Here is an 11,614-nt window from a genome sequence, read left to right as displayed (position 1 = left end):
CCACCTCGTAAGATTATTGTGGCAATTAAATCAGTTTGAAAAATACCTGGCACATAGTAAATGCTCAATTTGTTAATTCTTATATTGTCGTTGTTGTTGCTGTTTTTGTTGTTGTTATTATTATTACACAATTACTCTCCCGGGTTCGATTTCAGGGCACCAGATGGCAGAAACACTGTTGTTGTTTTTTTAATAATTCCAGCAGTGGAAAAACAAGAATAGTTCCCTGTACAGTGGTGATTCCCGCTTACTGGACGAGTTCAAAAAGTCACTGATAATGACTTAGAGTTATTGTAGAGACGATTCCTCCCACCAGGCGTATGTAGATTTGCCATCTCTTAAACCCTTGGGCATCCATTGTGAAGAAAGTTAAGACAAGGCCAGGCCCTTGGGCAGCAGGGGCAGTTGGCCAGTGATGCAATAATTCCCACCGACCGCCAGGGAGCAGCAGAGCTCGACCAGGGGTTGCTTCATCCACAGAAAACAATTCTTAATTCCTTCTAGGTGTTCCTTCTTGGCTGTTTGCGTGGGCCACCAATCCCCGTGCACACGGCTGCAGTAATCCCGCCCATTATTGACTATCCAACCAATCAATGAGTGTTCTGCTTGGGGCCGGGCCAGAATGCTCCGGCGGTCACTGGGAGCCCGGAGTTGGGTGTTCTAGCCCCGCCCCCCAGGCGGCTCGGCCAATCCCCTGAGGCGAAGCAGGACGACACCCAGGCTGTGTCCAGAAGACCACGTGGCCCCAGGAGGCGCCAGTGCTAGGTAGGTGGAAGGTTACCCGGCCCGGGGGCGGGTGGGCGGAGCGGGACGCGCCGGCCTCGCCCCCGGTGACCCGCTGTTCTGTGCCCTCCCCCAGCCATGGGCATGCAGCCCCCCAACTTCTCTTGGGTGCTCCCCGGCCGGCTGGCGGGGCTGGCCCTGCCCCGGCTCCCCGCCCACTACCAGTTCCTGCTGGACCAGGGTGTGCGGCACCTGGTGTCACTGACGGAGCGCGGGCCCCCGCACAGCGACAGCTGCCCCGGCCTCACCCTGCACCGACTGCGCATCCCAGACTTCTGCTCGCCGGGCCCAGAGCAGATCGACCGCTTCGTGAAGATTGTCGACGAGGCCAACGCCCGGGGAGAGGTTAGTGAGCGGGGTTAGCGCCGGGAGGGAGGGGCTTGGGTGGGGTCAGCGGGGACACGCCGAGCTGGGGAGGTCAGGGCCAGGAATAACTTAGCTGAGTTCCGGGAGAGAGACTGGAGGAAGACGGTGGGGCCAGGAGGCCAGGAGACCATCGCAACCAGAACAGAAAGCCAAAGCGGGGCGGAGGCGGGGGGAGGGGGGCGGGGCGGCAAGGGGGAGGAGTATAAAGAGGGCCCAGCAGTGTGAATTGGGCTCGAGGAGAAGCAACGAAGAACCAGCTGATGTGTGAGTTGTGAAGGAGAAAGGGTGAACAGACTTGGGAGAGATGGGGGTTGAAGTCAGGGGGTATTGAGCAGTCTCCGGAGTAAGGTTCTGTCCAAATGTAACGGAGCCACATTTTTAAAAGGTAAACAAGAAGCAGGAGAATTTCATCTTGATAATATAATTTAACCCAGTAACTCCAAAATATTATTTCAACATACAAGCAATATAAAATAAATTCTTAACCAGATATTTTCATTCTTCATTGTCCTACATCTTTAAAACCTGGTTGTATTTTACAAGTGAGGGTCAGGAGAGTGTTGGGAGGGCGTTGAGCTCCACCCCACCCAGCTCCCCCTTCGCAGGCGGTGGGAGTGCACTGTGCCCTGGGCTTTGGCCGCACGGGTACCATGCTGGCTTGTTACCTGGTGAAGGAGCGGGGCCTGGCTGCAGGGGACGCCATCGCTGAGATCCGGCGCCTTCGACCCGGCTCCATCGAGACTTACGAGCAAGAGAAGGCGGTCTTCCAGTTCTACCAGCGAAGGAAATAAGGGACCTCAGCAGTCTTCTGCCAGGTCCCCCGCGGCCCTGACCTGTGTGTTAGATGGGGCCAGAGACGCGGAAGTGAACTAGAAGTGCTAAGCCCTCCAGCGCTCGCTCGGCTGGCTCAAAAGACAGAAGTAGCCCTTCCCTGCAGGCAGGTCCTGGTAGGAGGATGGCTGCAGCAGCACCAGTGTGGGGTGTCCCTCTGCCGCTGCCTTGAATAAATAAAGAACCAGCTCACATTGCATAGCACTTTAAGGTTACAAAGTGCTCCCACACTTTGCGACTTTTTTTGCGCCTCACAATAGCCCCATAATAAAGGGAAGGCAGAAGGGCCATCCCTTCTTTGGATGAGGCGGCCAAGGCTCAGAAAGGCGCACAGTTATACTTCTGGAAAGTGGAAGTATGTGCCAGGACTACAGCACACATTTTCAGCCTTTTAAAGATGCTGAAACTCTTATGTATCTGCTCTCTAATAATATTTGATGTGTCTTCTGGGGAGCTGGTCAATGAAAAGGAAACAAATCCCTGGCAGCCCAAGGTCTCTGATGCTCGCAGGCCAGGAGGGGCCCTGTGGACACAGCCCCTCAGTCCAGGCCTGCATGCCCCACGTGTGTCATCCCTTTAGCCCTCTTAAGACAGAGAAGGCCTGGATGCTGTGCTCACAGATAATCAGTGTCTCCATCTCCCAGGGGCTGGGTGCCTCTCCCCAGCCTCAGGCTGCTCCGCTCACGTGTAACCTCCAGCCCATTATGCTGCCCCACGGCCTGAGGCTGAGGAATGCCAGAACCCAGCCTCTCTGGACAGGTATGCAGAGGATATTTGATGATTAAATGAAGACATTCAGGGCTGCGAACCTTGGCCGTGTTTCTCAGATGTTACCTTCACTTCCCCATTGGATGCCATCCTACCAGCACCACCACCACACCTGCAGCTTCGAGAGATAGGATGAATGGGATAGACTAGCCAGGTGGACTCTTTTTGCTATAACTCCTGCCTGAATTCCTGTCCTCTCTTCTGTAATGGCAGGCCAGGATGGATAAGGTAGGAATTCATCATGAAATGTGTACTGAGTGCCTGTATACCAGGCTATGTTAGATGCAGAGGCCCTCCAGCCGAAGGGGACATGATTCACAGCCTGCTGGAGGAGGGGAGCACGACAGATTCCAACTACATGGAATAGGTATTATGGCAGACATGCATTCCACATCCAATGGAGACATGGAGGGAGGAGGCAAGGGTTCCCCTGCAGACCCCAGCCTTTTTGGCCTAGGCCACCACCAGCTCCAGGCCACCCACTCCTCACTGCATCTTCCTTCCTCTGCCGCCCACCCAACTCAACTCCCCTCCAACCCTCTTAGACAAAAGGAGTATTAGCCAGAGTCTTGCCAATCTAGCAGTGAGAGAAAGACTGTAAAGTGCCCTCGCCGCCCCCCCCCCTCCTTTCCTCTGTGTGTCGAATCTGGATAATCAGTTCCTTCATTCTGTTCCCTTGGTCCCCACCCAGCTCACCCAGGTGAGGACTTCTCTCAAAGAGAAGAACCTACAGTTCCAAGCATTCAGGCTAAAACAGAGGAGTGAGAAGTAGCAGAAGAGGGGAAGCACTGAAGCCCTTACCCTCTGCTCATCAAAGTCCCCTCTGCCCTGCCCATGCACCCACTCCTCCCACAGCAGCAATGACCCATTCTGTTTCCTGATGCAAACCAGAGCATCTTCCGAAGGAGTATTTTGATTGTGTGTGCGTGTGTGTGCGTGTGTGCGTGTACACGCGAAGGTGGTGGGGCAGGAAGGGTATGAACAGCCCACTTCCTGGATCCCTTCCCTCCAATTACCAGGATGGGGGGAGAGAAGAAGCAGGCTTGAAGCTGCACCCCGGAGTTCTGTCTGTGATCCCAACCCTCTGGGGTCACACAACCGTTCCTCACGTTGTCTGCCCTTCCGTTCCTATCTTAACTCCATCCCCCCACATCCTCTGCCCTGCAGGAGAGGAACCTGCCCTTTCCTTTCTCCCAAGCCTCTCTCAAAGGAGAGGAAAAATTTTTCTAACCCCATTAAAACCCTGTGTGCAGCCTGCATCCCCATAATTTCAGCAGGTCTCCTCTGCCTCAAGAGTTCCTCAGGGAAATAAACATACAATTATGTGCTTAAGGAAATCACTTTTTAAATAAGTAAGAGTTGACTTGAAATGAAAAACTCTGCCCTTGGCCTTCCATCTACCTTGAGAGGTTAGCCTGAGTCTCTCTTTGGGCTCATTCCCACGCACCACCCCCACAATTTTTTGCCTTCGCACCACACCCTCTTCTGTATATGGCCACCAAAGAGGCATTGCAGACTAGCTGTGACCCTTCCCCATTCTACCCCACACTGAGATGACAGGTGAGAGGAACAAGCCTCTGCCATTGACAAAGAACCTCCGCGTCGCATCAGACCAGGCTTGCTCAACGGCAGCACTACTGACACTAGGGTCTGGGTAGCTCTTTGCTGTGGGGGCCATTCTGTGCTCTGTAAGGTAGTTAGCAGGATCCCTGACATCTACGCATTAGATGCCAGTAGCATGCCCCCCCAAAAAACTGTGACAACCAAAAGTGTCCCCGGACATTGCCAGACGTCCCCCGGGAGGACAAAATCGGCCCCCGTTGAAAACCACTTCATCAGACCAACAAGCGCCACACGCGACCATAGGCTTTCATTTCCTATGGGAGTAGAGGTGGGAGCATACGTGGGGATTTCTCCTGTGGACGCACACATCCTCATAGGGGAGAAAGGGCCAATCGAACCCCATCACACACCGTTACCTTTTCAAGCAGTGTCTGGTACCTGTCCCCAGTCCCTCTCATCTCCCCAGGCTGGGTTTCCAAGAGGGTGATAGACACCATTAACTTTCTACACGCAGGAGGGCTTTATTCTCAGTGAGTTGCTGGTGGGCATAGCTGTAATGTCAGCTTCCACCCCCATGTTTTTAAAGTTTAATTCATGTTTATTCTCTGACATGTGATCTGAGTTCCCTGCTGAATGGAGACTTTTCTGTGTAGAAAACATCTCCCTTATCACTTGGGTTCTGCCCTCGTCACCTCTTGGGTCCCTCTCCCAGAAAACTGTTCTGATGCAGAAGCAACTGGAGTCAGGACAGGAGGAGCCCTTCTTTGAGACCATTCCTCCCTGGCCTGGTTCCCCACCTCCACTTGACCAGCAGCACGCCTGGACTGGGGTCCGCTTGCTCTCTGGGCTGCAAGCTCCATGACTGCCTCCCAGGCCACGTGTCCCAGCACACAGCTTCCCGCTGCAGAGATAGGGCTACGTCCTGCGCACTCACTGCGGCTCCCCCCACCTCTCTTGGAGCTGTGCTTTGTCATCACCCTTAGAGGGCGGCTCGTCACTGGCTAAGAGGTCTGGTCCTCATGCAGACCCTCTCCACGTGTCCCCCATGATCCCCCAGATCAGGTCTTCCCAGGGCAGTGATGAACATGTCACCCGGGGCAGGGATTTGATCCAAACCATAAGCCATTTCCCAGAATGAACTGCCCTCATCTGCCAAGCTTCACGTCAAACCTGCTGTCTGTATCTTGCCGTTCTTTCTAAGAAACTAATTTGGTCTCACAGGATTGCTTTGTCACAAAACAATATCAGTTACCACTAATGCATTTCATGCTTTGCTGTGACTGTACTTTGCTTACTTATAGCATCATTTATGAAGTGCCTACCATATAGCAGGTGTTTTACATACATTGCACTGTATCAATGTATCCTTAAAGTCACTCTGCAAGTCAAGTATTTTCCCCTTTGTGCAGATGAAGGGACTGAGGTTTAGAGACCAGTAACTTGCCCAACACCTCATACTTGCAGTGTAGGAGCTTCATACACTTGTAGCAAAGGAGCTGGGATCAAACCCAAGTGGTAAGTCCAGACTCATGCTCCTTCACCAGACATCGCACCTGCCAAGACCTCCCCCTAGTTCCAGTTACACGGGGGTCTGTCTTCATGATCAGAACTTTACCTCGAGGGCCATTTTATCAGCACAGCCTCCGACATCCGTTCTCTTCATCGTCTTAGGAAGCCAAAGAACAACCCTGCATCTGACCCTGAAGCCAGCAGCACCTGAGTTACGGGCTGCTGTTTAAAATGCCGCCCAAGCATTGAAGGCCAAAATAGTAAAGCTGATTCCTTAGGGCACGTCTGTCACATCCACTAGTATCTCATTCAGAGCATGTGGATGTCCTCACCCAGCATGACAATCTTGAGGCACATGTGACTGGCATCGAGCCCTCGAAAATGTCTTTTTATGTCTGAGGACTTACTAAACACCTTAACGTCCTTTCTGGTTGTGTTGTTGTTTGAGCCCTTAATGCATGCCAGGCACTGTGCCAAGTGCTTTATAGGCATTACCTCATCGAGTCTTCAACCCTATGAACAAAGTCTTATAATGACCAGTGCACAGATGAGTAAACTGAGGCCCAGAGAGTTTAAATAACACACCCAAAGTTACATAGCTAGAACAGGGTTCAAACTTGGGTTTGTGTTTAAGTATAAACTGCCTTCCCTCTTGGGAACAGAAAGAAGAGATTGTAATTCATTGTAATTAGAAATTGCATAACAGCATCTTGTGTTCTCCAGAATCGAGACACTTGGCTGACGGGGCCATCAGTGTGGCTCTGAGATCACACGGCTACCCCACCCCATTCTGCTGCCCCAGGCCTCGGGAGCACCTATCTGACTTGGGAGTGTTGGGCCGCAGGCACAGCCATCATCCCTAACAGGCTTCTGCCTCAAGCCTCCTGCACCATCAAAAATATAGTCCCCTGTTGATTTAGAAATGAGTTACATAAGTACTTCTTCCATTACTTTAAAATTTTTCTCCGGCTATTAAGGATTCAAGGCATACTCTTGAGAAGGCAGCATGCTTGTCCAAGCAAGCAGAAATTTGAGAAACACTTTGGTGCCCGTCCATGCCTGAAGTTGATGACTTATTTGCAACCTTGATAACTGAGTCCTTTGTGCCAACAAATTGCTTAAATCGCTTCAACCACTCTCTCACCCTATTTTTCCCTTGACTTATTCTGTCACCATGGATATGTGATCATGAAACAGATGGGTGATGTCACCTCTGAGTTTTCATTATGTGGGATTCAGTATGGAAAACAGTTCTGGGGTTTTTTTTTCCCCCAAGCTGTTATAATAAACACACCACTGTTTCTTCTTTATCAATATATATTGAGTAGGAACTGCTCCAAACCCAAGGTGGGCCATACAGGAAATAATGGGTGCAGTCATCCGGACAGGTGACACTGCTCATCTCCTCCAGTAGGTTTTATGTTCCCTTGGGCTCCCCCCAACCCCACACCAAGCAAATTCACTGATTGGCATGTTTTCTGTAGGTACCTTTTGTGAGATCTAGTCAGGGCTGGATGCAGCCTAGGGCCATGGAATAGAATGAAATAAAGTAACCACGTTGGAATCAAGCCCACAGGCAGAACCATGTCATTCTCGATCATGACCTGTAAGGCTCTGAGGAATCCAGTCTCTTTCTCCATCTCTCTCCTCACCTCAGTCGTTCCCCTCCCCCCACAGCCCTTGTTCTCTCTGCTCTACCTGTGTTGGGAGTCCCCAGGACCACCCTTGGTTGTGATGATTTGCTAGAGGGACTCACAGAAAAGCTGGTATCCTCTCCATTATGGTTTAAGGCAGTGAAAGGATACAAATTACAGTCAGCAGAGGAGAAAGGCACATGGGGCAGAGTCCAGGAGAAACCAGGTGGGAGCTTCCAGTTACGTTCTTTGAGTGGAGTTGCAAGGACAGTGCTTAATTCTCCCAGCAGCAATGTGTGACGACACATAAGAAATATTGCCAACCAGGGTAGTTCACCTGGGCTGTGGTGTCCAGGGTTTTTGTTGAGGGTCATCATGTAATCAACACCTGTATAACTGACCTTATCTCCTCAGTCTCCAGCCCCAACAGAGGTCAAATTGATATGGAAGGCCCCAAACAGCCTCAGCATATAAAAACAAGGATTCACCATGTCCCTTTGTTAGCATAGACTATCTGACCTGGCCCAAGGTCTCAGATATACAAAGGCATTCTTATCAGGCAGGATATTCCAAGAGCTCAGAAGTCCTCTTGCAAGAGCTGGTCCAGGGGCGGTCCTGAAGACCTTTGGAATGTATAAGGTTGGGGCAACCCACGCCAGCTGAATTAACCCTTTCCTGCATGTTACCAGATGCTTTATGCTCTCTCTGCATGACAGTCTGGGCCCATACTATTCCCTTTGCCTGAAATGATTTGTTCCCCAGCTCTGCCTAGCTCCCAACTTCTACCCCTACTATTGGTCTCAGTTTGACATCATTTCCTGGGGAATGGCGTCCAACCACCTCCACATATACTCATACATATTACCAAAGCATCTGTCCTTCTACTTTGCAGCTCTCTGCTCACTTATAATGATTCACTCAGTTGTTTAATTTCTCTCTTTCCTACTAGAGTCTAAGGACTGTGCCCATACCCATAGCATCCAGCACAATGCTTGGCACCTGGGTGCTCAATAAGCATGTGGCAACTGACTAATTGACATGCCGTCACCTGCCTGGGTATCTGCACATAGACGCAGAAATGGGAAGAAAAGAATAAACTTTGGAGTTGTATAATATAGTGGGGAATACATTACACGTGTACACCCCTAAGTGTGCATGCAAAGGTGGACACATACAATTAGAAAAGATGCAATGTATAAATACTTAATGATGGAGTGATTAAAGAGATAAGAGGAGTGCATCTGGTAGAATTCAGGAAGTTGAACCTTCAATGAGATGTGGAGGGTGTGGTCAGATAGCCTAAAGGGATATACAAATTTGGGTGTTATTAAAAATACGAATGTTATACGTCAGGTCCACATAGGCTTAGAGAGAGACGGGCAAGATGAATGGGTGGCAGTGAGGGAGAGGGAAAGATGTAGGGAGTCAGCTGGCATGGATGAGGGCAAAACCTCATCCAGTGGGTAGCAGAAAACACATGGTTAGATTAAGGCAGTGAAAGGGCAGCAGAACACCAATGGGATCGTATCTGGTCCAAAGAGTGGAGTCACCACTGGCTTCTGAGCAGAAGACATGTCACTAGATTCCATTTTTCTTAAGTCACACAGTGACAGAATGGCCCCATTACTTAGCAGCAGTACAGTGCTTTATGGTTTAACATTGCCAATGAGAGACAAGGTCTCACCGCGGCTGATTTTTAAGACTTTTCAGAAGAGAGGAGTTAAGTAAGAACCTGTCCCTGCTTGCTGGAAGTTAATGACTTTAATGCTTTGCAAAAGAAAGTAAAAGGGTTGTTAAATCAGAGTGCTCATCCTCTGGGCTTGCAGGTTATGATTTTTTAATGCTTTTCAAATGGGAAAGGATCTCAAGTGCGTGTCATCCGTACATGCTAAAAATGTGGGCCTTTCCAATGGCAGCTGGCAGTGGCTCCTGCACACCCACTGTTCTGGCTGATCCACTGGTGTCACATTTTACGTCTTGGGCTGTTGACCCGATTCAAAGGCCTACAGGGGTGGTGATCCCCGGTGCTACATTCAGCCCAGCGGCCCAGTATTTTTCCCTATTGTCCCAAGGCCAAGGGGTACCCGTGAGTTCAAACTTTCCTCCTCAGTTGCACCCCTGCTCCCCAGCCCTCTCTCCCATTACATCTATCCCCTTACCTTTGAACTTGTCTTCTTTTCTCCAAATAGTGGTCAATTTGTCAAATACAGAGGAGCCAAACAGACCAAATGGCATATTCTCCTGTAAGTGGAGGGCATGGTGTGTGTGAAGGAGGGGTAGTGCCGGGGACGCCAAAGACAGCTCCCACCACGGGAACACGCAGGGTCCTCAGAGGCGTCAAGGCTGCTACAAATGCCAGAGCACCCTGGGTCCCAGGCTCTCCTGGCGGGCACTCTCCAGCTGGAGACCTGGAGAATAACAGACCAGCATGGGCGCCCAGAGAGCCCTCTCCCACCCCTCACAGGAGGCTTCAGAGCTCAAGGTGGGACTGGGTGGGGAGGGTGCCCTGGGTCTCCAACTTTGCTCTTCAGTCCCGAGGTCCTGGATCTGGCACATGTATTCAAAACCTTCCAGGACAGGAAGGAGGCTGGAAATACATGGAGAGGTCCAGACCCATTCAGGAGTCAGGCTGCCCCCTTGAGAGCTTAAGAGTGACCCTCAACCCACCCCAACCTACTTCTGCTAATCTGATAACCTGGAAGCCACAAAGGAAGTCAATTGGTGGCGGGAGGTGGGGGGATAGTCAGAAAGGAATTAGGGAAATGCAAAACAAAAATCTCTTGTGAAGTGTGTATGCAGCATTGCTTAAATAGCCAAAAGCTGAAAACAACCTAAAAATATATTGTTAGGAGAACTGATAAACACTGAACCAGATATACAGGCATCAACGTAGGTTTATCTTGGAAACAATGTTGTGTGCATAGGAAAGAAACCTGCAGGAGTATTAGGTACAGAATAGCATTTGTGTAAATAAAAACAAACAATACTGTACATTGTTTATGGATACATACTTTATACAAATAAATGGTTTGGATATCCACCAAACTCAGGATCTTTTTTTTTTTTTTTTAAAGAGATGGAGCATCTGTTTTTTTTTTTTTTTTTTTTAGCCGTGTTGGGTCTTGGTTTCTGTGCGAGGGCTTTCTCTAGTTGTGGCAAGCGGGGGCCACTCTTCATCGCGGTGCGCGGGCCTCTCACTATGGCGGCCTCTCTTGTTGCGGAGCACAGGCTCCAGACGCTCAGGCTCAGTAGTTGTGGCTCACGGGCCCAGCTGCTCCGCGGCATGTGGGATCTTCCCAGACCAGGGCTCGAACCCGTGTCCCCTGCATTGGCAGACAGATTCTCAACCACTGCGCCACCCAGGAAGCCCCGAAACTCAGGATCTTAACTGCCACCTGGAAGGCAGGGAGGTGAAAAAATAGGAGAATTTCAAGTGTAACTGGAAGGTTTTGTTCTTGAAGAGAAAACATCTGAAGCAAACATATAGGTTAAAATGTTAGCGTTCTATATTTTGCATGTTAAGCATACAGATGTTTCTTTTAGCAACCTAGGTCCTTTTTTGGTTTTAATTCAAGATGGAGAAGTTTTTGTTTTGTACCGCTTTCAAATTTTGGAAAAGATTTGGAGGATAGGAGGATTAAGGCCCCCTCTCCCAGCGATCCAGGGGCTGGAGCCTGCCCTAAATGCACCTCTGGGATCTCATCCTCAACAATGACTACCTGCGGGGCCAAGAGACCACGAACTAGCGAAAAGAAGAACTGCATCCAGCCGCTCTTGGCGCGGCCGCCCAGAATCACAACGAGCTGCGCGGCGCCCCCTGGAGGCCTGACCGAGCTCGGCACCTCTGTAGGTGAGAATAAGGAGCTCCGGAAATGCCCCCGCTGCGGTGGGAGTGGAAACTCTTCAACCGCTTTGAAGAGCAATCTGGGACTATCTAGTAAAGTTGGAGAGGCAAGTACGCTATTATTCAGAAATTCCGATTTTAAGGTTTTGCCTTCGAGAAACTCTCAAATATGTGCCCAAGGAGACCTGTACAGATGTTCTTCGCAGCAGTGTTTATGATGGTCAAAAATTGAAAATGGCACCGTTATCGATCTTGAGCAGAATAAATCAAGTTAGATGTACGTATCCAATGAAATACTACGCCACCGTGGAAATGA

The 11,614-nt window shown here is 50.2% G+C and overlaps 2 protein-coding genes across 7 annotated transcripts in view; one reads left to right on the top strand and one right to left on the bottom strand.

Annotated features, from left to right (window-relative positions):
* The window catches only part of LOC309643969 (C-reactive protein-like), an 83,102-nt gene extending 82,010 nt beyond the window's left edge, over positions 1–1,092 (bottom strand). For all 5 annotated transcript variants that reach the window (XM_082427202.1, XM_082427200.1, XM_082427203.1 and 2 more), the window contains exon 1: positions 976–1,092. The gene's annotated coding sequence lies outside the window, so the exon portion shown is untranslated. The remainder of the gene's footprint in view (positions 1–975) is intronic.
* DUSP23 (dual specificity phosphatase 23) lies at positions 22–2,199 on the top strand. 2 transcript variants are annotated; one of them, XM_082429043.1, is made up of 3 exons: positions 22–765; positions 860–1,128; positions 1,824–2,199. In XM_082429043.1, the coding sequence occupies exons 2-3, from the start codon at positions 862–864 to the stop codon at positions 1,938–1,940; spliced, it is 384 nt and encodes a 127-aa protein (XP_082285169.1). In that variant the 5' UTR covers positions 22–765; positions 860–861; the 3' UTR covers positions 1,941–2,199. The 2 variants fall into 2 exon arrangements, with proteins under 2 accessions (XP_082285169.1, XP_082285168.1); XM_082429042.1 differs by having other exon boundaries at positions 48–765; positions 1,755–2,199.
* The last annotated feature ends 9,415 nt before the right edge of the window (positions 2,200–11,614 follow it).

Source organism: Balaenoptera physalus (genome assembly GCF_965194825.1).
Source record: "Balaenoptera physalus genome assembly, chromosome: 1".
In the NCBI taxonomy this organism is placed as follows: Eukaryota; Metazoa; Chordata; class Mammalia; order Artiodactyla; family Balaenopteridae; genus Balaenoptera; species Balaenoptera physalus.
Note: the sequence above shows the minus strand (reverse complement) of the source record. Positions and strands in the feature narration are given on the sequence as shown.